This window comes from Aspergillus brasiliensis, assembly GCF_001889945.1.
Source record: "Aspergillus brasiliensis CBS 101740 unplaced genomic scaffold ASPBRscaffold_3, whole genome shotgun sequence".
NCBI lineage: Eukaryota > Fungi > Ascomycota > Eurotiomycetes > Eurotiales > Aspergillaceae > Aspergillus > Aspergillus brasiliensis.
Window position 1 is genome coordinate 284520 of NW_027137444.1, and position 27354 is coordinate 311873.

General features: G+C 50.0%; 4 protein-coding genes and 2 non-coding genes across 6 annotated transcripts; 4 read left to right on the top strand and 2 right to left on the bottom strand.

Moving 5' to 3' along the window:
• Positions 1–9528: 9528 nt before the first annotated feature.
• On the bottom strand, positions 9529–9600 carry ASPBRDRAFT_t103. The gene has a single exon. It is a non-coding gene; the product is annotated as a tRNA-Glu (tRNA).
• Positions 9601–13120: 3520 nt separating this feature from the next.
• On the top strand, positions 13121–15142 carry ASPBRDRAFT_39337 (GTP-binding protein Obg). The gene has a single exon (XM_067624115.1). It carries the CDS (start codon positions 13254–13256, stop codon positions 14967–14969), a length of 1716 nt encoding a protein of 571 aa, XP_067481473.1. The 5' UTR covers positions 13121–13253; the 3' UTR covers positions 14970–15142.
• A 214-nt stretch (positions 15143–15356) lies between these two features.
• ASPBRDRAFT_72694 (putative JmjC domain protein) lies at positions 15357–17120 on the top strand (the record flags this gene model as incomplete). Its single annotated transcript, XM_067629183.1, has 1 exon — positions 15357–17120. The coding sequence occupies exon 1, from the start codon at positions 15408–15410 to the stop codon at positions 17118–17120; it is 1713 nt and encodes a 570-aa protein (XP_067481474.1). The 5' UTR covers positions 15357–15407.
• Positions 17121–17425: 305 nt separating this feature from the next.
• Positions 17426–21593, bottom strand: ASPBRDRAFT_119946 (bifunctional urea carboxylase/allophanate hydrolase; the record flags this gene model as incomplete). Its single annotated transcript, XM_067617303.1, has 9 exons — positions 17426–17667; positions 17730–18133; positions 18190–18619; positions 18668–18821; positions 18876–20176; positions 20230–20950; positions 21007–21280; positions 21349–21468; positions 21523–21593. 9 exons carry the CDS (start codon positions 21591–21593, stop codon positions 17426–17428), a joined length of 3717 nt encoding a protein of 1238 aa, XP_067481475.1.
• Positions 21594–22613: 1020 nt separating this feature from the next.
• On the top strand, positions 22614–22685 carry ASPBRDRAFT_t57. The gene has a single exon. It is a non-coding gene; the product is annotated as a tRNA-Glu (tRNA).
• A 1598-nt stretch (positions 22686–24283) lies between these two features.
• ASPBRDRAFT_119398 (putative homeobox and C2H2 transcription factor) lies at positions 24284–26848 on the top strand (the record flags this gene model as incomplete). Its single annotated transcript, XM_067617252.1, has 1 exon — positions 24284–26848. The coding sequence occupies one exon, from the start codon at positions 24284–24286 to the stop codon at positions 26846–26848; it is 2565 nt and encodes an 854-aa protein (XP_067481476.1).
• Positions 26849–27354: the final 506 nt, after the last annotated feature.

A 27354-nucleotide genomic window follows, 5' to 3' on the forward strand; every position in this document is an offset into this window, starting at 1 on the left:
GCTAAATTGGCCCGTAAGGCAATGATGATCGGCTTTCCAGAAGTCTGGTTTTAGTGTGACTTAGTGAGATGATAGATCTAACAGCACCTCCAGCCCACTCTCAATCACAATGACCAGCCCGCCTTTCTCCCTCCCCTCCCATTCCCCTCTCAAGTCTCAATAAAGGGGATTACCTATCATGGCTAAACTGAATGGTGAGTTGGTGAGTTAGTGAGTTAGTGAGTAAGTGTGTGCGGCTGTAATTACACTAGGAAAAGCTGCTGTCCCTCTAAAAAAGTTAAGTCGTACTCGCTCTGCCTCTCTCCCTCCCTTTGGCCTGATCCACAGCAGCGGAATTCTGGAAGAGCCAGCCGGTTCCCACCCTCATGCTTGATCAGTTGACGGATCGCCCTTAAAATTACAAAAAAATAGAAAATCCAAAAGATCTAAAAGAAAAAATGTATGCATCAGAGGGCTAAGAACTGAGGTCCACACTCGGTAGTTGTTGGTAGTTGATGTTGGACAAACAAAGAACTACGCTAATCATGACAACATCCAACAGCACAAGTTACTATGGTATTACAAATCATGATGCCGAATATAGGAAAGGTGGTAGCTTAACAGTCATTTGAACTACAATAGACAATTAGCTGACAATAAAAACGGGGGTGCCTTGTTTTGGGGGGGATGCTGCTTCATGGTAACAAGCGGTGAATCGTGCAAGATCAGGGAGAAATACACATCGGCAAGTTGAGCCAAGAAATCACCAGTGTACAGTAAGTAAGACAGGTTTGAGGATTGGTGATCTGATATGGAGGAGCGGAAAATCGGAGCAGTGGGCAGAACATTGATTAGCCAAACAAAGATAAGCAGAAGAGGAAAGGAATTAGAAAAGAGGGCGAAAAAGAGGGGCTGGCGAAGTGGGTAATTAGTGAGCGACGAGAAAAAGATCGCTGGGAGAGCAGGCGATGAGAGAAGCGGAGCAGGCAGAAAAAAGGAACAGGTAAAAACGAAAGCACTGCGTAAAAAATTGGGGGGGAGGAAATAAAATCAAAGCCCACATACATACATCCATACAGTGCATACACACATACTGGATACCCAGCACACGGGATCATACACAGGTACGGAGTAGACATTACCATCCTCCATTTGCCAAAGTGGGACTGATAATAGGACTGGCGGCAAGCGGGAGGTGAGCAATCGACAGCCAGCCCTTACGGTGAGGAACGACGCTATTATTCCATCGCTTGACTGGAAGTGGACCGACAAAAAGACGGGGTGGGTGATCGGGAGAAAACCGATTGACATTTAGTGCGATCACCCGTCAAAAAGGAGAGGGGGAGAGAAAGAGCCTACAACTTGAACTAGTATGTACTGGGAGACGGAATGCGACTTTCTCACCCCATGGTTAGTTGCTTACCCAAGCAGCCCAAGCTTAGACAATTGTATGATCGTTGTAACAATTGATCAACAAGTGTCCTTCGTTTTAGAGACGTATTTGTCCCTGAGCTCCGCAGCGGGAGTAAGTAACTAATTAGTTAGTTAGTGATGGATGGGCTTAATCAGAGCGCCGCACCGTACCCAAACAAGCACCATGACCAACCTCACCCATTACCCCAGGGAGTATTAGATCAAGCCATGCTATAGATAACTACACAGTGATGACCGCTCGGCTTCTCGAGGAAATGCCCCGGAACTTTAATGCGATCTTATGAAAGGCATCCTAGCTTTGTCCGGTGATTGGTGGGTGACATTACAGTACCTGGAGAATTCTGGAGAGGGGGGAAGATACTACTACTAGCTAACTAGATAGAGAGTGAGTGGACGAGTAACAAGGGCTGGGTAGTACTGTCTTGAACTCGTGAAGAAAGGATCGAAGAGCCAAAGAAGCGAGGAGGGCGAACAACATTGCAGCAGGTGATCACGGGGGTTTGATTGGAGCTCCCGCCGAACTCTATCTATCTTGTTTTGAAAAGGTTCTTTTTCTGCGCTGTCGGTCCCAACGGATAGACGGAAGTGTACAGTAAGTTTTGTTTGGATACCAAATGTAAATCCCATAAGATCATTCCAGTACGCATCCCTGGGGCTGCCGATGACTGTGGAGAGGATGGACATCGTCGCGGATTCTGAATTTCCAGTGAAAATAACCCCCTTCCGGGATTCCTTTGACGTCATCCTATCTACTAGTCCAACGGCTAGCGCTTGAGATTTTCCCCGTGTTGCTTAGAGAAGCTCTTAATTGAGACCTGAAACGGCGGGTAATGCGAAAAGGAAGTTCCTGGTACCTAAAGGTATGAGGCTAATGAGCCTGACACCCGACGACGCGCCTTCAAGGTCCCGTCTGTCTGTCTGTCTGTCTGTCTGTCTGTCCCCTTCATCCACCCCCAGTTACGAGGTTACCTGGCTAAGTAAGTTTTGCTAAGTACTAGCCACCGTTGGTATTGATTCCCAAATCGCGTGGGCTCTCTTTAGGCTCTCCGGGTGACATGGCCAATATCCTACTATAACAGACCAGGGTGCGGGATAGATAGATAGTAGTACTTACTGGACGTGTGGCGCCCTCTGTTAAGAAAAATGCCATTGGCCAAACTGTTGTCGTGTTATGTTTTCCATCTAATTAGTAGTTAATTCCGAACCACCTCCCCCGAGAAACACATAATAGCAACGCTAAGGGCGGGCGGAGGTGGAAAAGCCCAACTGGACTAGTAACTCCAGTATGTAACAATACGAAGGATTCGGTAATGAAAAGAGGAACAGGTAAAACCCACCGCTGCATAAGGTAAATAGTACCATGCTGTGGATCTCATAGTGCCTGACTTAGCGCGGTTGAGATCTGGAGCCACGCGAGCCAAATGAGGGTCAAGAAGAGGGGGAGAAAAACAATGGAAGCTTGCGACCTGCAAGTGATCTTTTGACCATCATGATGAATAGGCCAGTGGGGCACTTTTGATACGGACGATCGACCATTAGCAGCCGCCCGCCCAGCAGGAAGAAAGATGAAGGGCGGATAATAAACCCAGGCAACTCTGAAGGTATTGCAGAGCAGCCGGCCGACGTCATAATACTTGGGGCGGACAGTAACTAACAGGCAGCTGAATTCGCTGACTTTACCAGATCATCAAAGAAAGTGAAAAAGGGGAGAAGGGGGATAGACTTGGTACACAAAGCCAATGGGGAACATCCGGAAACTCCGTCCGCCGAGTTGAAAACCGATGACCCCGTTACTCTGGGCCAAAAGTAAAAATACGTACGTATAGGAAGTCAGTAGTGATTCTATCCGGCAGGGCTTCGTGGAGGTGCCGGACGAAAGAGCAGCGAAGGAAGTCGAAACCTTACCAAGCTTACCACGCGGAGAGAGACGCAACCCGATAACTAGCATGCGAACGAAGATAAGTCGGGTCGGGTCTTCAAAGCCAATACGAGAGCTTCCTTGAGGATCCCGATTGGGGCTTATTTAGGGATTTTCGCGACAACGTGCTGTCGCAGGATTTAATTTCAACTTGGATGCATTACTTGCGTCCAGTGAGATGGAGCTTACCCCTCATTTTTCCCTGACAAGCCAGACGACGGGCCTCCTTTGGGTTTCAAGGATGTGTGCTTAGGAGCCGTCAACCCAAACGGCCCGTGGTTTGGCGGTGTCTGCATGATGGATAGTACTGGACAGGAGATGGCCGAGTGGTCAGCGGTCTTAGCTCGAGTGACCACGATCGTGTCCAGCTTGATAACCATTCGGACGTTTCGGAGGAAAACAGGAAAATGGACGGTGAAATGTCATCGCGATGCGCCTAGTCTCTTAGCAGATACATACGTGCTGCTGTGCATCATGTGAGCATGACCCGTCGCAGCTGAATGAAGCACGGGCGAGTCTAAATTATTGGGTGGATCAAGAGAGGGGACCCTGAGATGACTAGCAGGTAGCAGGTAGCAGCAGTTGACTACTACTAGTACGTACTTGTTAGTTACTAGGGTAATTGCATGAGAGCTGGCGACGACTGGCCAGTCATTATTGGCAAGTATGATGTGCTGTTGGTAGTATGGAGTACAGGGGGAGAGAGAGGGAGAGAAAGAAAGCTGGATGATTAGTGTAGGAAGACCGGTGTGTGTGTGGGTGTGGGTGTGTAGTGCCGTGCCCGCTGATGCCGCTGCCCTGCAGGTGCAAATAACTTTGTGCCAGCTGAATGGTGAAGAGAGTGGGGGAGGACTGCCCACTTCACCACTGGAATTATGATTGAACCACCGCCAAAACAAAATCATAAGAAGAGAACAAAAAGAAAAGAAAACTTCCCGGCAGGAAGCGGTGAAGAGCCGAATAGGAGGGGCTTGCAGGCTACCTTGGGTACGGACCGCCTAAGCTGTTGGCCGATATCACGACTGCATCATCATCATCATCATCATCCTCCTCCTCCTTGTGCCACCAAATGCGGGACAGACAGGCTTTGTTTGTCAACAACGTCTGTCAAAAAAGATCCTGGCCGGTTTTACCCTACCTACTGCAGTCCTCGTGTGTTCTTTATTTTTCTCAGAACCCTTTACGATAGGTCAGCTGTACCCTCGGGAGGGGTGTGGGATGTGGGAAAGGTAAGAATACTACTAACGCTCTGCTGTGTGTGCTTTGGGCAGAAATCCAAGCGCGGGCAGTCGCTGATGCTTGCTTGAATCATGCCTGCTTCGGGAGCGTTCACGGAAACAGCCCTGGTCCGCCTTGCAGGGAGCAACGACGAAAACTTACGGTGAGCGATCTAAACATTACACACACAAGCTGACCCAATACACAGCCACGGTAGCTAGTTGGTTAGTGAGCCAGGAGGGCAGCTGGCAGCAATCTTCGGGAAACAGTTTTCCGTTTTGACAGCTGGGCTAAGATCAATCCCTCATGCAAGGTCAATTGATTGCTGCTACTGGTGGCATACATCCATGTCTCTTGTTATCGCACCGGCGGGGCATTGGGCTGCCCCGCGGTACATCGCTTTTGCTGCAGTGGATGGTTGGGAGAAGTGTCAGAGCCAGGGCTGGAGGAAAGGAACCGTAACATCAGCCCATTCAACCGATAATCATCCTTTACTCGGTCTGCGGGAGCATCTTAGAGGCTGTCTGTCCTAAGAGGCTGCCTGTCCATCAAGCAACATATCGCGTCTTGCGTTAGTGCTCTTGTCAGTCTGATCACGACGGCAATACTCATATTGATACCATGCTTTCCTATAACCCACCAATTCTCCGATTCGTTCCATGTCCTGCAACGACACTCAGCAGTGAGCGTCTCTATCACTGACATGGGACTCTATCTAGTCATCGATGCATGGCTTACTGGCATATGACGTTGTTGTCTCTATCAGCAGGTCGCTCCTCCATACCCTTTCAGCTTCTCTTCCTCTCTTTTTTTTTCTTAGGATTCGCGGGGCTATTATCAGGTTGCCGCGATTCCTTCTCCCTTACCCAACATGTCTCAGCTCTCAAGGCCTCAGCGAATCCCATTAACTTTTTCTCCGTATGAAGTATTGAGTACTATCTAGTGGTGCCCTTTCAATTCTCGGGATCCACGGCCCACCTGGAATCAGCTTTGGAGGGACAAGCCACCCGCTTCCGGTCTGCGGTGGATCGTTTTACAGGCGCAGTTCCCGCGCCAGAGTGTCGGGACCGCCTCCTGGAAACTTCTATCTACTCCGTACGCTGTGGCGGAAGAGACTCGGAGTGTCTTTGCCAGTCCCACTGTTTGGATTTTATTTTCTTGCTAATCGTTCACTACCTAATTAGGTCATGCTCTTTGTTGCCTTCCATGAGAATGGAATCACCCCATTAGTTAACTAATCACTAACTAAATATCTAGTTAGTTGTGTCGGTTCCGTCCTGGTTTACTAAGTCAAGTCGGGACTGTCGGCGCATGGCCGCATGTTTCATAGTTATTGAAGTGGTTACCCGATTCAAGGCGGTCCACCCCCCCCCCCCCCAAATACAGCCACTACAATCTACAATCTCCATGGTGCTTCGTCGAGCGAATGTATCGAATGTTTCTGGAAGCCCTCGTCTTGGAGTACTTGACGTCAGCGTAAATTATCGTGCATCATGCCCTTGGCACTGAATAAGAATGTAATATTCCGTAAGACACTCGTTGACAATTGCTGGATCGGTCATGGCCGACAGTCAGCGTGAGTGCGGCTGTGGCGGGTCAAAGAAGCCCCCAGCAGTAACTAATGATTAGTGACTACTGACTATAACTACTACGATGGCAGGATTAAACCATAGTGATCCAAAATTGAGATCCTTGAAGGTCCTTTCAGCTGGGATCCCTGGTCTTCTGTCATGATTACGGACATGATCGGTTCGATCAATTGTGGGGAACCGCGCAGGTCATACGCAAGTAAACCCCCAATCTACTGGGTCTTTCCCTGTCGGATGGTAAATGGTGTTTCCTGACGGTATCCATCGGTGTTTGCATTTGCATCTATGTATGTATATCCTCGGAGTCTCTCGGTCTTCCTTGATATAATCGATAATAACCCCGATGATTACCCAGTCGACATTATGCAGCACAGCCGGTTCGAGTCAGAACCAAGCGGAAGACGGAATTTTGAGACTTGGAGAGTGAGAGAAGGGTGTGAGATCTGAGAAAGGAAAGGAGAAAATTGAAGTTAGACCCGCAGGCTTTTCCGCCCTTCGGTTGGAACCAGCATCTCGCTGTTTTCGTCAACCTTCATACTCCGTACCTTCATCCACTATCTACCCCCTCGACGTCAGGAGTAGTTGGATTGACTTTGAAACGAACCAAGGTACTAACTCCCGGGTAGGAAGTACCGGACCAAAGATAGAGCTGAGGAGAGGTACGAATCCACCAAGTAAGTACCTTTAGTCCACTGCCAGAACCAAAGGTCTTTGTGCACTGGAACCGGCTTCAGCTCCCCGAACCAATGAAACCATCTAAGCGGCCAGGTGGACGAATGGCACCTTTTGGGGGGGGATGTGAAACATCGAAGCCGGCGAAAGGGCGGGCAGCATCTCATCTCATCTCATTTTTCTCTCTCCTCGCTTTTTGCCGTTGCGTCACAATCCCACGCCGGCTCGACGGAAGGGATTTCGGGGGGGCAAAAGTACGGGCGAATCGTACTTCCCCGTCGCTGGTTTGGTCTCTTTTTAGCCACCGTGGCTAAGCCAGCGGGGCTGGGCAACTTGCAAAATGCCTTCCTTCTTTTTCTTCCTCTGCTCTTTTTTCCCCACCTCAATTGCGCCCCTTCAAGGGCGAAAGGGAAGTGCGGGCTTGGCCAGGATTCGCCTGCATGTATCATTTTTCTTTTCCATTAAATTAAGTGTTATACAATAGTATCCAGCATCAGCTGGGACGGGATGGACTCTGTTCCATCGGTCTCCATCGCCTATTCATCTCTACCTATCGCAATGCGATATGGAAGGATCCTTCTCAGCTGAGATTAATAATGGGGTGCGGCGGCGCTACAATGGCGTAACTATCTATGGACTCGACGGCTCAAGTAAGGTTCAGTCTGGCTAATGTGTCTACACTTACGGAGTAAGTATGTCTCGGTTTCTAAGACCACTAAATTGACTCTTACTCTCTATGTATGACCTATGGAAGAAACTCGGTCTGCAGGCGACCTGCTTGAGTAGGCAGGTAGATGCCTGTACTACCTACACATGTCAGTAAGTTCCCAAGTCCCAATGACTACCATTGTCCGCCTGTCTTCGTGGCAAAGCTGACCTCCCCATCCATGATTTGATAGGATACCACAGTGGTCAGCGCACACGCGCACACATACTCCTCCGTACATACACACATTAAACAGTAATAGGAAATTAGATCCCGGATCCAAAAAAGGAGTAACTTTCAGAAAGGACTTTCGTCTCCAACGGAATTGCGGATCCGGTCCCGCGGCGACGGATAACAATCGAGGGCCAATGGGTCTGATCTCCAATCACACTCGGTTAGTCTCTCGACTCTTGCATGATTGATCGATTCCGCTTTTCTGTTCCCGCCTTTTTGCTTTTTTTTTTTTCGAGATGGCGCACTATTTGCATTCCGCCCCATTTTAGAGCCATCATAGCCGCCCTCTTTTTGATCATGTGAGCTGCAGGGGAATCCCATCCTCCCCCTTCCGGCGGTACCAGGAACCCCATCCCATTCGCTCAGATCCCTGCACTGCTGAGATCCACTGCGGAGCCTCAGGCCAAGTCGAACGGCTGTATATCAAGGCCGAGGCGGGCTAGTCCCTGTAAGTGAACTCTCCAGCTGTGTACCTGTCGACTGTCGAGTGTCGACATGGATCGGAGGGAACTTGTCCCTCGCCCCAACGTGCGGAATTTAGCCTTGCCTTTCCGGATCCATCATCTGGAGGGATTTCCTACCTCGATTTCGTACTCCTTACACAGTAGGTACGCTATTTCGTAGTAACCCGACAGGGATGCGAACAATGGACCATAACTCTAAAACGCAATATAATCCGGTAATACTTTATGCATCTCAACTTGCTCATGGTCCCCCGTGACTAGTTCGTCGATCGAAGCTGCTGATTTGCAGAGGGCCCTCCCTAATTCTGTGACAGCCGAACTACTGCATCCTTGTTCACAATCACAGACCACAAATCAGGCCAATGGCATTGTCATGCAGGCGGTCTACTGCGAACAGCATCCCACCACGCAGGGTAGTGCCGAAACAAGATGAGCCAGAGCCATTTCTGGATTTGTCCTTGATCTGTCACTTTCGCAACATCCCAAGTTGGCACATGGGGATGCGCCCGCGACAGGATGGTCGAGGCCTCTCTAGACTGGTGGAGTCCTGTCAATGATCTGCCGTGTTCTCGACCCGAGCTTTTGCGATAATGATCCTACTCGCGGATCGTAGGTCGTGGAATGACGGTCCACTTGTGCAGTAATAAGCCCGAAGGGGCCACTAACCTCCACGGATCATGCAGACATGGATCTTCCAATGTTCCATTTCGTCAATCCAGAGGCGGCATTCGCATGCCATTACAGGAAACAAAAGTAGTCTGGAAAGACCCACTGTGCTACTCGCCATACCAAGATTATGCTCAGCTACGGTTGAGGGAACCGGGTTCACGTCACACAAATCACAAGGTGTGCTACATACGGCACTGAGGCCGGTGAGCCCACTTTGCACGCTGCTGGATTCAGCCACCACCTGACCAAGTTTCTCGTCGCGAAGGGCCTGGTGCGACGGGCACCCATAGTGTCACAATGTGGTGACGGTGGGTATTTGCCCTGCGGTACTTTGGACCTTTTGCCTATCAGGGAAATTATAGTCCGCTTCGCAGGTAACAGGTAGCCTACAGTGTAAGTGCTCTTACGCAGGAAAATCCTGCCAATGGTTGATTCTTGATCGTAACGTGTGACCAACGGGCGTGCCGTCGCATATTTGCCGGGCTGTCAATGTACAGGCCGCCGCCGAGGCAACTCCGGTTTGAAAAAACGTAGAAAGGAAAGGAAAAGCAAAGACACTCGGATTATTATCTCGTTTCGCGACACTAAGGGAATGAGACAAAAACAATATGTCGACTGAAAGTAAGTCGAAAAAGAAAGTTTGAGCTCCGATAGGGGGAATCGAACCCCCGGCTGCCGTGTGAGAGACGGCGATGTTAGCCACTACACCATATCGGATTAATTGATATTGGATAGTTTCTTTTTAGCTACATGTCTCACGGCCGTTGCCTGTCAGATCATCACAACGTTGGGCGTCGCCTTCCTCCATCACAACTGCCAGGGCGTTACACTAAGTGTGAAAATGTCCGCATGCACTTTAAGTTGCGAGCTGGCTGCCTTAAACACAATACTGGGCTGGAGCACATCTTTCAGCCCTGTTCGTGCGACGAGAGCAGGGAATAAGAGAATGCATTATTTACCAGGTTCGGAATGTATCCAAGGCAAATGCATATATATCCAGGGCAGCTCGTGCAGGATGGATCGTCGCATACTCCGTGCTTGTCAGCGTCCCAACATTGGCTCACCCACTTTATTCTGGACCACAGAAACCGGTCCTGATCTGGAGAATGCTACTTTTCTAGGCCGAATCACTAAATCAAAAAGTTGGATGGCCAGACCCCCAAAACACACCCTCATACGTCATGTGATCGATGGAGGGTGCTGGAAATATACATTTACGCGCCGGATGCATTGCATCTGCATCCTCCAAGACGAGATGAGGCGGCCGATAAGCTAGCGTAAGCTTCGACTGGATAGAACGACAAGTCGATCCTTCGGGCAGGGATGTTCAATCACTAGCGGAACAAAAGTACGTACCCATTTCTCTTTTTTATTTTTTTCGCCCCTCACTCTAATCCCCCAGAAAAGCATTGAACCGGAAAAGTCCCAAAAGCAAAAGGCATACTAAAAAACCGGGCACCCGGATCCGATCCGCGACACTAAGGACCGGCTAGACTGGCTGGCACTTCAGCTGTCTCCGCTCAGTTTCCAGCATACTCCGTACAGTGGTAACCCTGTGCGCACGCCAAAGGAAATAAAACAAAACTCAACACATCTTTAGGTTCTTTGATACATCCACACGGGACGGGAGGACATCTCCGGCTCTCACTATTGGAGCATTATTCCTTTCCCCCCCCCCCCCTGAGATGTCATGATAAACCAAATTCGGAATTGGGGAGCCCTTGTTTGTCTGTCTGTCTGTTTGCTTGACTGATTTCTTCTACGGAGATCTTGTCATGTGTGGTCGGCGATAATTGGATGTGAAGGTCATTGGACAGGAGAGTGCGTCAACACTCCCTCTGCTGATCTAATACCAAGTAAATACTAGTTAATTAGCAGGATGTAAAGATTTAATCCGAGAGACAGATGGACACCACGCCAATATCTACAAGTAAGCAGTATCCGAATATCCGCACAATATGTAAAGCTATGCATGAGTCCCATCTCCACACTCACACACATACACCCTCTTACGACGAAATGGCCAAGTAGAGTAGTATCCAGTAACTGCGATAAGTTTAGCGTATATTCACGTCCCCATCTTGGACGGTTGACCAAATCCGACAGTCCAGTCCAGTCCAGTCAGTCCACTTCCCCGAAAGGTAAAATAGGTAAGTTGACACGTCCAAAGAAAGAGCCCCGACTGACTTGCTTCAATTCAACGATCCACATCTACGCAGTCTTATTTCTAATTCTGCAACTCTCTTTTTCATTTACCATTTAGCATTATATTTCTTCATTTCCAAATATATCCTTGCCACTGTGGGGACCTGGGCTAGTATCGGTCCAGATCGTAGTAGATACAGGTAGTCAGGTACATACCCAAAGAAGATGATGAATAGTAACCAGATATATTATTGCTCTGCATACATACACACGTTAGATACATAGCACAGCACACAGTTACTCCATAGTAACTACGGTAACCAAGTAATCAAGTCATCCAACCAAAAATCTATGATCCCTACTGCATCTGCAGAATACTCCCCAACCCGTCACCTACGTATAACAATAAAGAAAAGAAAAGAAAGAGGGTCATCAGGGATATGTGGCTCAACTGCTATGGTGCCATGCCATGCGATGCGATTTCAAAACAGCCAATTCCCGGGTGTGGCGAGTCCGCACGGCATTAGTCCTGCAGCTGAAACCACCACCATCACCACCATTACCACTGCTGCTTCTGCTGCTTCTGCTGCAGCAGCACCTACAGCTATACTGTAACACAATGCCCGACTGACTGACTGACTTGACTAATTGACTGGTAGGTAGGGAAGGAGGAAAGGATAACAGCCCAGTTGGGTATTTGCCGGGTGAGATTTGAGCGGTCTATCACTACACCACTACACCATCTCAACCGCGCAATACTGTTGTGTATGCATGTGTGTGTAGTATGTATGCATGCATGGGATTGCATCACTGTGCCATCATCGTCGGGATATGCTTGCTGTATGGGAGGATTGAGTATGCATTCTCGTCGTATCTCGTCGCATGTTGCGGTTGTTGATATTGTTACTGTGTTGATGTTGTTGTGGTTGGTGTTGTGGCCTGACTTCATGCTTGCCTAGTTTGCTTGCTTGGTTGCTTGGTTGTTTGTTTCTGTACACCCTCATGTTGGTGAACGTTGGAGGGTCGTGTTGTGGTAGGTTATCCTATCTGTCTATAGGAGGGAAAAGAATGCCGGATATACAGGTGTGTGTGTGTGTGTGTGTGTGTGTGTGTGTCAGTTGGTTGGGGGCTCATTGTGCTTCTTCAATTACTCGGGGGCTGGCAGTCTAGGCCCGATGTCTTGCTTCTGCTGTTGATAGCGAAGTAAGTAGTTAATTAACCGAATTGAGTTTGTAAGACGGCATAGTCATCGATGCCGATACAGATACTGCTATCCACAGTCAGGCATGATCCGAATACCCTACTCGAGAGAAAAGAATCAAGAAAACTTCCCATATTGTCAACGATATATGCGAGGAAGGTATCGCCGCACAAGCAGAACAAGGGCATCTCTCCCTGCATCTGTAAGCGACACAACCTGGCCCAGCACAGCACAGCACTGTTCAAGTCAGAGAGTTGTGCCCGATGTAGTGCAAGACAACTGAAGATTGACCGTTGGGCCTGGCCGCTCTTTCAGCAGCCCCAAACTTCATTTTTCTTCCCTCGTAAGTGGAAGCTTGACACACATGCTGCTGCATATTTTTCCTCTGCTGACTGTAGCCTTGTCTCGCATGTAGCTAGGAAGGTTTTTTGTTTGACAGCTTGCAAGACATGTATTTTCTAGCGTTGCAGATTGGGAATTGACCGGAGGGTCGTTTTGTTGATCGCTGGATATTGCGCTTAGTGAGTTGTGATTATTATTATTGGTTTGAGTTGAGTTTATGGTTCTGTAATGGTCCTGGATTTCAGTGACTTGGTGGTCTTAAAAATTGTGTGGATATGGGCCTGGTTCTGCTGTTGTTAGTTCGTGAAGATCTGTCTGGACTAGCTATATGACCGTTGCTTTTCAATCACTATCGGGTATAGTTTCCGTGGCATCACTGAAACCATAGATAGTATGGCAATGGCAAGAATAAGAGTTGTCGAGATAATGTAAACAAGTTTGTAGACAGTAAACACTGCTTATCATCAGGTGCCGATAACATCACGTGCCGCCCGGATTTGCTGGAATGCGGCATGAGCCATGACATCGACACCGATTTCATCATCATTTTCAGTCTTAAGAAGCTATTCAGCCCTGAAACAAGGCAGGAACATGCATCGCAGCTGATTATCATTACCTCAATTTTTATGATTCTCAACCGTCATCCCAGAATGAGCTATAGCTAAGCTCCAGATTTTACAACATGGCAGCTCACAGAACATGGCTCCTACGCTCAATTCCTCGCATTCTCCCTCAACAGTCCGTCCGATTACGTCCTATAATTAGGACACCGGCCGTCGCACTTCAAATATGGTCTCAGCGGTATAATAGCACCGAAGCCGAGTCCAAGCGATCAGACTACCAGCAAACGCCGCTTCCCGATCGTGCCTCTGAACCCTCCCATCTGAATCCGTCCCCCGAAGATTATTCGCGCTTCATTTTCCAGGATAAATGTCGCTCAACGATATATGCTGGTGCTGGTGGACATGGGTGCGTCTCGTTTCTTCGTGAGAAGTATGTCGAAGAGGGTCCACCCAATGGCGGCGACGGAGGTAGTGGCGGGAGCATCTACATCCAGGCCGTTGAAGGCATGACGAGTCTACATAAACTGGCTCGCAGGGGAATTATAAAGGCCGGTCGGGGGAAGAACGGGCAGGGGAAAAGCAAAGGAGGCAAACGAGGTAACGACGTCCTGCTCCAGGTTCCCGTCGGCACTGTCGTTCGCGAAGTCGACCGTTACGACCCAGTCACGGAGGAAATAGTGCGTCGGAAACGGGAGCGCAGGGAAGCCGCGCAAGCTGCTGCTGCTGCGGCAGAGGAAGGCGCCGAAGAGAGGGATGAAATCGATGAGCTTGGGTTACCGTCGATACGGCATGATCGCTGGGTTCTTTATCCTGGTGCCAACCCGTCCGATTACCTGACTACAGTGTTCCCGAAGAACCCGCCCCGAAGACAACATATCGCTGCACTAGAACCGCAGGCGCCGATCTACCTTGATCTCTCGAAGCATATGGACAAGCCGATCTTGTTGGCCGCTGGAGGTGTCGGTGGCTTGGGTAATCCGCACTTTGTGACTCGCAATATGAACCGGCCTACGTTCGCATCCAGAGGTGAGGGCGGCATGCGCCTGGAGCTTGAGTTTGAGCTGAAGCTGCTCGCGGATGTTGGTCTCGTCGGAAAGCCCAACGCGGGAAAGAGTACATTGCTTCGGTCGTTGACCAACAGTCGCACCCGGGTCGGAAACTGGGAGTTCACTACGCTTTCTCCCAATATTGGGACGGTGGTCATCGACAATCATAAAGGGCGACCCTTGGTGGAATCCAAAGGAAAGGCTCGGCGGACGAACTTCACTATTGCCGATATTCCTGGTCTGATCGAGGGCGCTCATCTGGATCGAGGCCTTGGCTTAGGGTTCCTCCGGCATATTGAGCGTGCTGGTATTCTGGCGTTTGTGGTTGATCTCAGCGCAGGCGACCCCGTGCAGGGGCTGAAGAATCTCTGGCACGAACTGGAAGAATACGAGCGCGTCCGTGACGCTGAAGAGGCGATGAAAGTTGAGGGAGATGATTTAACCTGGACTCCGCCAACTCATGGTCTTCCTGAACTTCAATCCGAAGGTGCAATTGCTGAGATCAACGAGGTTGCGTCGAAATCTCGTGACGAACTTCCCGCTTTGAATCTTCCTTCAATTCACACCAAGCCGTGGTTCGTCGTAGCTACCAAGGGTGATCTCCCGGAGACCCAAGAACGCTTCAAGGCATTGCGCGACTATCTTGCCGCTGTCAAGAAGGGTGAAGAGCAACATCCGGGCGGGCATCCCAATGGATGGACCGACAAGGTCTGCGCGGTTCCTGTCAGTGCCATCAGGGGCGAGGGAGTTGCGGGCATTCCGAAGCTTGTGGTGGAATTGCTGAACTAAGCAGCAGCTACCAGTACTAATAGTAGTACTAAATATGGTCAAAAGATGTATATATCAAAATTTTATCATATAGGGTCGGAGTTGGAGGTCCGGATCTGGCGGTTGTAATAATAAGAAGAACGTGTCCAATTAAAAGCCAAAGAGCCTCATAGCAAATAAATCTCTCTTTTCAGTACCTCCATTAGTCAATTCAAACGCTTTCAAGCATCCCAGCACGTCAGTGATGGCTATCTTGATGTCAATCAATTGTCATTCGGAGATAGCGGGGTTTACCCGCTAGTCTGTATCGGGATTTAATTTGATATTTGGGCGAAAAAGACGCGACATGAACAACATCAACGGCATCGAACCATCATCACTCACTTGATTCAATTCCAACCTCCTCTTGCACAATCCTCTCCTCCCCTAACAACATACAATGAAATAAATACGCAAAGAATGCGATACCTCCACCTCCACCACTGCATCCCCAAATCCCTCCTCGAGATTCTCAATATCCGCCCCGACGACCCTATCCTCCGCTGCTTCCCAGACAACAACCTCGACACTCTTCACGACCACCTTCTCGGCGACCCCGACGGAGCAATCAAACTTGCCGACTCGAAGCTCCGCGTATTCCCCTTCAAGGATGTCGACGTATGCTGGCGCCGCTATTACACCGACGCATGCTTATTGAAAGCATGTCTGACGGTCGCCGAACAGAGCGGGTTTCCGCGCCGCGAACGCAACGGACTCCCTCCTCTCCCTCCCTGTCCTTCTCCTGCTCCTCCTTCACATCCCGGGTCTACGGCCCCCGCGCGCAGGCAATACATACTGAATATTATCGAGGATCTCAGCTCAACGAAGGAGCTGATTGTGGCGGACCCGGACGCAGAATGGCTCACGCCTACGATACATATGCTCGACAAGGCAATGATAATGACAGGAGGACCACAGAGGGACCATTTAATCAAAGAGCTGATTACTGCGCTGCAGGGTGCATGTCCGGCTACCAAGGGGAACAACCAAAGTGAGCAGGAATTCCGTGATGACTTGGACCCCGACGAACTTGCCACTCCGCTCTTCTCCGACGATGCTGCACCGACGCCTGAAATCCAGTTCCCTATTCCCCGAGTCTCGAATATACCGCCGTGGAGTACATCGCGTTCATCGCCGAATTTCCGCGACCATACGCGTGACAAAAAGACACCGCTTGTCATCACGGATGCAGTGAATGATTGGCCGGCTATATCGACGGGGTCGTGGGCGTCCAGGGAGTTCTGGATGCATCGCACCTTTGGCGGACGGAGACTTGTGCCTGTGGAGATTGGGAGGTCGTATACGGATGAGGACTGGGGACAGAGGTTAATGTCTTTCAAGGAGTTCGTGGAGAAATATCTCGACCGGGATAGACACCGTGATGATGATGATGCAGGCCCGACGGGGTACTTGGCGCAGCATGATCTGTTTCTTCACATGTCGACCTTGTACAAGGATATTATGCACCCAGATTATATCCATATCGATGCACCCAAAGCAGAACCTGGTACCCCAGCCTTTATTCGACTACAGAGAGAGGAAGAGGAGCGGAGGCGGAAACGAGGGCAAGAAGTTATCCGGGTTCGAGAGCAAGAACAAGAGCCTAATCACGGCGACGACGACGACACCGATTCAACATCCTGGCACGAACCCGACGACGATGGCCCACACCTCAACATCTGGATGGGTCCCTCATGGACGATATCCCCCTTACATTTTGACACATACCACAACATCTACGTACAAGTAGTAGGCGAGAAATACTTCCGCCTATATTCTCCTCACACACCACTCTCACAAATTCACCCAAAGGGAAAAGAACCCGTCGTCAGACGAAGGCCCGAGGGTGGAGAAGACCACCACCAGTATACTCAGCACCACCAGGACTACCGACAAGAAGAACCCGAACTTGTTGATATGTCCAATACGTCGCAGGTCGATGTCGCTGCCATTGAAATGTCCCCTGCGGAGGCGGACTACTGGGAGGAGCTGTGGCCTGGGTTCATGGATGCGGAGTACGTCGAGACCGTGCTTAAGCCGGGCGACATGTTATATATTCCCATTGGGTGGTGGCATTATGTGCGGAGTTTAAAGGGTGGGATTGGGGTTAGTTTTTGGTGGAATGGATGGTAAATGACTTTATAGCGTTGATGGCATGACTTGTATGATAGATGTTTGAATGTATACTAGTGTGCTCGAGCTTATTTTGAAATGCTCAGGGACGTTTCCATGTATGTTCTGTTGGGGGGTGGTTGCCCTTTTGGGTTATTGCCTGTTTGGGAGGAACATGCTATATATCATACTGTACGATAAGTGTCGATAGGCTAATGTTCACAAAAGTTTGCATTGCTTCGGAATTGACATCATGTCATCATGGCCAAACAGGTACAGAGTCAGGAATGCATACTATGACAGCAGTATTCGTTTGAGTGGGAGGATCAACTCTGTGCCCTCCTTGCCAACACCAAAGGCTTCCCTGCTTCTATCGAGTCACCCGGTTGGACCAGAATCTTCTCCACGGTAGCTCCAGCAGCGAGGGACTCCGTGCGCACGGCAATTTCTAGTTTCATTGCCTCCAGAATAACCACCAGCTGGTCATGATCGAGCTTATGGCCTTCTTTGACTTCTACTTTCCAGACATTGGCATTCAATGGCGCTTCAATCGGGGTGATTTCGGGGTCTAGATGGAAGAGAGTGGGTGTCAGTAATAATTAAGGACCGCTAGCAATGAGATAGGCATACCCTTCAATAGACTCTCAATTGTATCCATTGGAATACCCCGTTCTGCTTTCTCCTTCGCCCACCGCTCCAGCAGTTCTGTTTCCAGTCTGTCCATCTCGGCTTGTGCCTGTCGCTGCTTGCTCCGAATCGCCGCGACTTCGTCTGCAGTGTCGCGGAGGAGCTTGTTGTGTTCTGCCATGTCGAAGGTCACCTCTTCCCACTGGTACTCGTATCTGCCGCTATTGAAGAGAGCGAGTTGCTTTTCATACTCTTCTTCAGAGACGCGGTAGAAGGTGATCTGGTCGAAGTCTTCGAACAGCCACGGTCTGTTGGCCTCGTAGCCTTTCTTGGAGCCGAGGATGTCGACGCCCGGGATGGTCATGCCGGTCATTTGGTATCCTCCTGGTGAGTCTACGTTATATAGTCTGCACCTTGTTAGTATGTGTGTTGGGTTTAGAGGTGGCGCTGGTTTGACACTTACGCCATGCAGCTACCTCCCCAGGAGACTGAGCCGGCGGGTGTGTAGACCCTGCTGGGGTTCATCTTTGGACAATTCATCCGGTGTCGTGGGTCGACTGGGAGTGAGAGTGGGAGGCCGGTGAAGAAGCCAACTGCTATAACCATTAAGGAGGCTGTTAGGTAGATCCGTTCGAACTCTTCTCTGCTGAAGGCATTGTTCTTCGCTACAAAATCTATGTTGTCGGGCAAGTAGGAGGCATAGGGACGCTGCGTCTCCATGTATCGTGTGATGGCGTCTTTCTGTCTCTGGCTTTCGAAGGAAAGAGGGAGTTTGAACAACCGACTGGGGAACTTTGCTTGGCTGAGATCACCGAGTTTTGTTTCAATTTCGCAGAGATACGCCAGGAGCTTCTTTTGTGGGACCTTTAATCCGTCATAGTAGATCATCAAAGCTACATGGAGTCAGTACCAAGTCTTGAATCGGTCAGTATAAGGCTTACAGTTTCCACATCCCATGGTTGATATTAGCCCATTCGCAAAAGTTATATCGCCAGTTCCTTCGGTCAATACTTTCTTCAAAGCAGTGGCTCTACAGCGATGGTTTATGTCAAAAGACCCAGTGCCGTAGTCAACTAGCAGATAGTCGTCGCCGGCCTGGCTACATGTCAGCTAAATGAGTATGAGCGGCTGCAAGGATTGCTGACTTACTTGGCGATATGAAACAAGAGGTTGGCTCCCAGTGGCCTGGATTTGGTGTATGACTCCATGTCCACGGTTCTCTGATGTCAATTCTGGAGCCAAGTCCCTCTTGACGGGCGATATGCCACTAAAATCACCCCTTCGGCAACCTTGAGCAACCTCATTGATGAACCGCTCTAACTCTTTGCGAGCGGACAGAGCATCCTCCAGAGACGTAGCGCGGTATTTCAGAGTATCACCGGCTTTTACTTGCCCCAGCTTCCATAGGTCAGCTTTGCAGATTGTATGACTGCTAACGAATCCTCCCAGATCAGGCGCGTCCACGGGAAATATGACCGGGTCATCCCCCGTCCAATTGAGTGACCCTATCGCATAGCCATACTCGATCAAATTGGAAGGATGCGCGCCACCTTCGCCTCCATCTGTGCGAGCCCAAGTAGGCTTCGGGCCTAGAAGACGGATGCCTCCCCTAGCGGCGTTGTGCGACACCTTGAAGCTTGCGCTGTAAAGCATATCAATGCTGTCGGAAACGAGATACCCCTCATCATACGGTCCCGGCATAGCCATAAGCTCCCAGTGATCAGGATACTGGGGGATAAGATGCTGTGGCAAGCGGAGGTCGCCGCTGACCTCTGGCACTCGGGTAGTGATTGAAAGGAGATCACCAGAGGCAAGCTGTCTGCCTTGATAGCCTCCTACACCAACGCCTGGGGTGGTTGACTTGGATCCAAACCACTCTGCAACATTCAAGAACCCTCCAAAGACACCCAGGTAGGCTCTACAGCCGTTACCAGTTGATTTCCCAATCTTCAGTCGCTGGCCAGCTGAGACCTTCACCCTTGACCACATCGGGAGGGGTACATCGTCAAGCTTGGCTTCGATCGGAGCACCACATAAAGAAATCAAAGCTGGTCCCAGAAATCGTAGTTCTGGCCCACTCAAGGTTATTTCCAATGCTTCTAGGCCTACAGGGTTTCCAACAAGTGCATTTGCAATGCGGAAGGCCACGGGATCCATGGGCCCCGAATGGCAAAAGCCCCTTCCCAAGGTTGGACGGCCAGGCCAATCTTCGATAAGTGTGTATGCACCGCCAGAAATGACATCAATAGCAGACAGTTGGTATTTGAAGTCATCGAGAAACCGAGTCAATGTTTTTCCAGAGACGAAAGTGTCGTCCGCCAGAACATCAACCAAGAATTCTAGGTTTGTTGGAGGACCACAGATACGTGACTCTGTCAATATGGTCTTCAAACCATCAATAGTTTGTTGTCTGCTTGGAGAGTGATACATAACCTTTGCAAGCAGTGGGTCTGGATATGTTGCGTTAGTAGTCCCCTGTAAGATTGCAGCTATGGCAGCATACCGTAGTTTGCCGACACCTTAACACCCCTATACACCCACGTGTCGATTCTTGAACCCGGTAGTTCCTTCCATTCGACCGTCTGCAGTGTACCAGGACAGGGTGCGAAATCTTTAGCCGGATTCTCGGCATAAACTCTAGCTTCGATGGCGGCACCGGAGGGCGCGCTCACTGAAAGGCTGGACAGGTACGCTGCATCAAGGCCTTTTCTTCCTGAAAGCTGGGCATCGGCCTGTTTCAACATCAAGTCCACCAGATCGATGTCATAGCATAGCTCTGTTATGCCATGCTCGACCTGTAGGCGTGTGTTCATCTCAAGGAAGAAGAATGAGCCAGTCTCGTCGTCCACGAGGTATTCGATTGTTCCAGCCGATCCATACTTGATAGACTCCGCAAGGCGGACAGCCGCGTCCCCCAGTCTCTCTCTTAGCCCAAGATTCCTAGTAACAAACGGACTTGGACACTCTTCTATAACCTTCTGATGTCTCCTCTGGATGGAGCATTCACGTTCACCGAAGTATATGGCCTTTCCGTCCCCGTTTCCGAACACTTGTACTTCAATATGATGACTCGACGGATAGTAGCGTTCGATGAAGACCCCGTCATTCTTGAACAAGGCGCCGCCCCTCGATTTGACTGTGGTGAAAGAATCACGAACTTCATTCTCTGTGTTGCATGTGAGTAAGCCCATGCCACCACCTCCAGCAGTGGCCTTCAACATGACCTATGGTTGATGTCAGCTTCATTGCCTGGTTGCAGTTCAAGACTTGGTCAATATACGGGAAATCCGAGTTCTTTCGCTGTCGCAACAGCTTCATCTTCGCTTTTCACCAATCCCTTCGAGCCAGGCACTATAGGAACACCAGCTTTCGTGGCAAGATCTCGTGCAGTGTGCTTGAGCCCAAAGGCTTCGATACTGTCCGGCGAAGGACCGACAAAGGCTATTCCTGAACCAGAGGCAGCTCTTGCAAAGTCCGCGTTCTCGGATAGGAATCCGTATCCTGGTATGATAGCGTCCGCTTTGTATTTCTTTGCGATGTCGATTATTTGTTCCCTGTGTGGGTAGTAAAGGTGTGACTGTTAGCTCTTGTTCAGCTTTGGATCTGTTGCGGCAATGCTCACCCGTCAATGTAGGCCTTGGACGGCGCACCTTGCAGGAGGACGGCTTCATCTGCCAGGTGCACATGGGTAGAAGCAGCATCCGGTTCCGTATAAACCACCACTGTCCGGATATTCAGTTTTCTGTGAGGTATTAGGCACTTGTTCTCTCGAAATATGGTGATACTCTGCTCATACTTTGCTGTTTTGAGGATTCTAACGGCGATTTCGCCGCGGTTGGCGACCAGCAATGTCTTCAGGGATTCCATTGTGAGTAACTGGTAGAATGCTGGGGATTCGGGGTTCCTTTGAGCGGGACCCTTTCATTTAAAGGAGCAGCCTAAGCTTTTATCGGTTGTACGTGAACATCAAGCACTGGTACCCGATTTATGGAGCTGGGTGATAAGAGGTATGATGTAGGATCGACAGTGGTTGGAGAATTGGAGATGTGCGGGGTCAGTACTGGGCTCGCTGATAAGCCAGATATGGATAGTCTCGTCGCGATGAGCACTCAAGAGCTGCTCATAGGAGACGCTTAATCGTTTATATAACTTATATTGTCTTTCTGAATAGGCCGCCTTGGTTTGTATCCTGGATTTTCCTCACAGAATGTGTTGTCATCCTGGTCTCTTGGGTTCATTATCCGGGGTAACGGAGCAGTTCAGCGGCTTCCCGAACCATTGCTATAAGGTTTCAGAAGCTATGGTTGTCTTGATTCTCGAATACGATTGCTCGATGTGGCCGCTGGTGGTTCGCTATCGAAGGAATCATCCATAGCAAGTTGCAGGGTGGCGCCGTTACCCCGCCATTGAACGCCAGGAGGTGGGTGGGCTTGGTTGGAGTCGGAACCTCATGTGTAGAGCAGTGTTGAGCTAGAGGGAATGTTGGGTACCGGAATTGTCGTGCATAGTCTCACCATCGATGCTATTGTGGGCTATTGTCAATGCTTTGAGCATTGAGCAGGCTTTTCTTGGTTCAACGCAGTAGCAATGGTTATAAAACTCAGGGATAGTATATATCGTTCCCAGACGTGTACACTAGTAGCATTGTCTAATCTGGAGAAAAGCTGAGCGCAAATGCCAGTCAATTTAGTTCCATGACCCTAGAGTTCAGATAGTTGTCGATTACCATGAAAATAGTAGTAAACCCGGAATAGCTGAGTATAAAGTATGCCGGGGACAGAAGCGACTCTCTAAGAGGGGGGAATCCATGATTAGATCAACTCGCAGTTGAGTATTTGCTTGTTTCTAGTCTCATTTAGCAAAAAGTAGCTGGTATTTTCAACAAGGTCCGATATGGTGTAGTGGCTAACATCGCCGTCTCTCACACGGCAGCCGGGGGTTCGATTCCCCCTATCGGAGCTCAAATATTCTTTTTGCTTTTTCTTCCTTCAAACCAGCTCTAGTGCCTTTTGAACCTTACTCCGTACATGACCTGTTGCTCGCTTTATTTATCCTTGTCACCCCCTCAATTCGGCTTATCCGTTACATCCGGGTAAGCCGAATTATTCTGAAGTCCATCATTGCACACTGTTGCGCAAACATCAGAACATGATGATCAGCACAGACTCCATTTATAGCTGACATGCTTCCACTTCCATGCCGCTGGTTAACTAATTGCGAATTGCAGCCTGAGTCGCAGTGTGGATGGATAAGCGGCCACCTGATTGCATTGCACGTGCTTGTTGCCTGCATGTACGCCGTGCCTTCTGCGGAAATTCAGACAGTTGTAAGGGGACAGTCTGCAGTTGGCTACTGTCGAGCATTGACTAGTTCTCGGGATTGAACCGACTAATAGCATAAAATCATATAGTCTCTACTACTGGACAGGTATGTTTCGCCCATACCACTTTAGCCCTACAGCTTATCACAATCCAGAAGCTACGTTATCTATATCTTTTGCCCCCACCTCGTAAACACTATCCCCACCGCATGTGCAGATGGTAGACCTTATGGCCGGCAGCTAAACCTTCGGGATGTAGCTTGTATGCTAGCCGGGAATCAAGGCCTGACCGCAGTTCTTACCCCGAAACATCCAGGTAATTGATATATGTAATAGACTATCAGTCCGAATCTAAGTAGAGTGACTACTGTATCCTAGCTCGAATATTGTCTTTCTGCTATTCTTGACGGAGATCATCGTGCCGATGACGGAGGTCGACTGGCCATTTGCTCTCATTATCAATCGGCTATCTAATTTACACTGCTGTTAGCATTGATTTGACTTGTATAGAGCAACACATCAAACACTAATCTAACACCTGCTCACCGTTATAATTCTTTGTACCCTTCTAGCACCGAGTGAACCATGGTGAAGGAGGTGGGGCAGTGGTCCGATATCGTCGGCGCCGCGATGATTCATACTATCTTTCCTAAAATGGTTAAGCGACACGCCCAATGGCCCCCCCGCACTGGCTGGGCGTAACCAAAATAGGGAAAGCGTTGTCAATGGAAGGGCGTGCAGGCGCGCTGTGATCCATTTTTCTCCCTTCGACTCTTCTCTCGACTACGCTGCCCTTCCCTGGTCATTGCCGTGTGTTCATGGACTGGATCAATCATCGGCCAAGCCGACTGGACCGAACACGATGAACATGCATCAGTCTCACCCTTGGAAAGCTGCTAGTGCTAGCAGTTGGGCAGTTGACCCCCCCCAAAGGCTAGGTCCACGATAGATATTCCTACTGGACGAATGGAACATGCTAGCACCAGTCCCGGCAGGGTTCTCCGTTCCGGTACGCTTTTGGTACCCCAGACGAAAAACATAGTCTACCTCGATCCTGGCTCCCTCCGCTGCCCTCTTGCTTATCCCATATCTTGGTCCTCCGTTTCTTTGCCATCACACCTCTGTTCCTTGTGTTTCAACCGTGGATGAGAATACTATCGTTGTGCAGTCTTGTAACCATAAATTGGAACCCCCCTCTTATCATAGATCCAAGCCCTATCTAGTACTCCAGACAAGAATGGAGTACTTCGACTTCGATGAAGCCTCATATGGTTCCCATGTGCGCGAAGATGATGTTGCCTCGGACAATCTCGAATTCGACGAGAACGAGACAGCCGAGAACTACAACGTCATCTTCCAGGAGCAGAGCCTAGAATTTCCTAACGACTTACCGGAGCAAGATGCCGGTGCACTGGACAACGGTGTCTATCCCATGAGTCGCGCCGAGGAGCCATGCGACTTCTGCAAGCACATGAATCTGGATTGCTTTGTTGCGAAGACTGGAGTGATGCGGAAACGTGGCTGTACTTGCTGCATTTCACTTTACCGTGAATGCAGCTTCACCCACGCTCCAGCACCCGGCAAGTTTCTGGATACCTTACATCCAATTTCCGAGAATACCTACATTCATACCGGTGGTTTGACCGGAAAGAAGGCGCTCAAATCATTGTCCTACATCGCTGAAGATGATGGTCGAGCGAGGAAGAGCAATTCACGACTGGCGCGGGAAGCGGTCCGCATCCTCAAAACATGGCTTCAGGAACATTGGGAGCACCCCTATCCCACAGAGCAGGAAAAAGACGAATTACAGCAACGCACAGGTCTGAAGAGGATGCAGATCTCCAACTGGCTTGCTAATGCTCGGAGACGTGGTAAAGTTCCTCCCGGACCGCGCAACCCTTCGGCGACGGGCGCGATCAACATTCCCGGACAAAAAAGCGTGGACGTCACTTACATGACACCCATGGAGCGTTGGAAGCACTCGCCCCCTGAAAACGAACCCGCTGCCACATCCGATATTCTGCGAGCCCTGGTCACGACCGACCTGAATCATGACCGACAGCGCGCAGGCAGACCAGGTCACGTGCGTTCCCTTTCCCGGAAGACTGGGTCTAGCAATGACTCAAGCCATGCCAACTCCAATTTGTTCCATGCTCCCTCGGTCAGTAGTCAGGAGACAAGTCAATCAGCCACTCGTTCCTCTATATCAGACCTTTCCTTTGCCTCTGCTTTCTCCCACCGATCCTCTCTTGGTTCCTTCGGCTCTATGGAGCGGAAGGAACGCCGTCGCCGGCGCAAGCCCTCACTTCCCGTCAACACCTTCAATCAACAAAAGGCACGCAATGCCCGCATATACCAATGTACCTTCTGCACCGACTGTTTCCAAACTAAGTATGACTGGCAACGTCATGAGAAGTCACTACACTTGGCTTTGGAAAAGTGGACTTGCTCGCCATTCGGAGGCGTGGCCTTCATAGATGGCTCCAACCGTTGTGTATTCTGCATGGCTGTTGATCCCAACAACGACCACTTGGAATCACATAACTACAGTACCTGCCAAGAGAAGACACCTGCAGAGCGATCCTTCTACCGGAAGGATCACCTCAACCAGCACTTGAGACTGATGCACAACGTCAAGTTTGACTCTACCATGAACGTCTGGAGGAGTACACTGACAGAATTCAAGTCTCGGTGTGGCTTCTGTGGGTTGAATTTAACAACTTGGAAAGACCGAGTTGATCATTTGGCTTCTCACTTCAAAAATGGCAGTACCATGGCGCAGTGGCAGGGCGATTGGGGGTTTGAACCCTTTATCCAGGGTCTGGTCGAGAATGCAATGCCACCGTATCTTATTGGCGGCGAACAGAAGACTCTGGATCCTTTCAGGCCACCCAATACTGCGCAGACGACGGGATTGCTCCAACCAGAAGATGCTAATTGTTATGGACGCTTGCAGCGTGAACTCACCGCTTATATCCACAATCAGAGGGCCACCGGCATCATCCCAACGGATCGTATGATACAGGACGAAGGCCGGCGAATCATATATGGAAGCGACGACCCGTGGAATCAAACGTGCGCCGATAACTCGACTTGGCTCAGTCTTCTGAAGCGAGACGCAGGGCTCGAAATACTCCCAGGGTCAGAGCACATTCAACTTTCTGACTTGGGTATGCGACCGCCATTTGCTACTGCTGACGGCCTAAGACAGCCCCCAGCCGAAACCAGCATGTTGTCCAGTCCTCTCTACCCCCGACAGGGCACATTCAGTCCCGTGACCCCCAATTCTGGGCTCCAGAGCCCCGCCTTTTTGGGGCACGGTCGGTCTTCCTTCGCTGCCAGTGCCCCTGGGAGCTCCACTGGCAGCTATGCTGAAAGTTCTGGCTTTCTTCCGTCTCGGCCCTATTCCAGGCTGTCGGCTGACGTAGGGAGTAGCCTGTCTGCTGGCATGGCGTCCCTCAATACGCCTTTGAGCGGATCTGTTGACCAGTTCGTGCAAATGGGCTTTGATCCCGAGTTCTTACAGCAACTAAATGAGCGATATGATGAGCTGCCGTTGGATGATCTGCAGGAACTGTGTTTTGAAGAGAGTAGTCGGCGTGAGGGTGAAGCTGGAGCTAGGAGCGTTGGACAACATCAGGCGGAGTCAACTGGAAAGCCACTGCCTTTCTCTGCTCCCGTCTCCGCCCCCATAGCTATCCCTGGTATGCGGAGCTCCGAGGTATTCATGTCCGATGCGGGCCCTACCGAGGAGCTTGCACCAACGACGGATCTAGGATATCTGGGTATGCATGAAGGCTGAGAGCAGATATAATCGTGGTTGACGAGGGGGTAAATAAGGTATATATGCGGCAGGTGTAGATAGTCCATGAGAACCATGACTGATTGGGTCATGAGGTCAAAAGTTTCTTATACTCCGATTTGTTATTGTGGGAAGATGGGTTTATTTGGAGGATTTTCTCGCCCTTCTTCAACTGTAAACACTCATTTTATGTGACGGGAAAGAGAACATGTACCGGAGATAGTGACAGTTAATATACCCTTCTTTGAATTGAATTCGACGAATGCTCCTTGCGTACACTTGACAGGCCAGGTAGTATTTACCACTAGTAGCGCTGTCACAGGGCGTAGAACAACACGAATAATCCGATTGGCTGGTCCCCCCACGCCAACAGATCATGGAACCGGCGAGTCACGGGCCTAGAATTGGGTGCCTTATCGGAGGGGCCAACAAACGGCGGACCGTTTGACATGTGAAAGCCGCTGACTGGAGTTTGCGCATCGGAACTTTTCTCTCACGCCATGCAC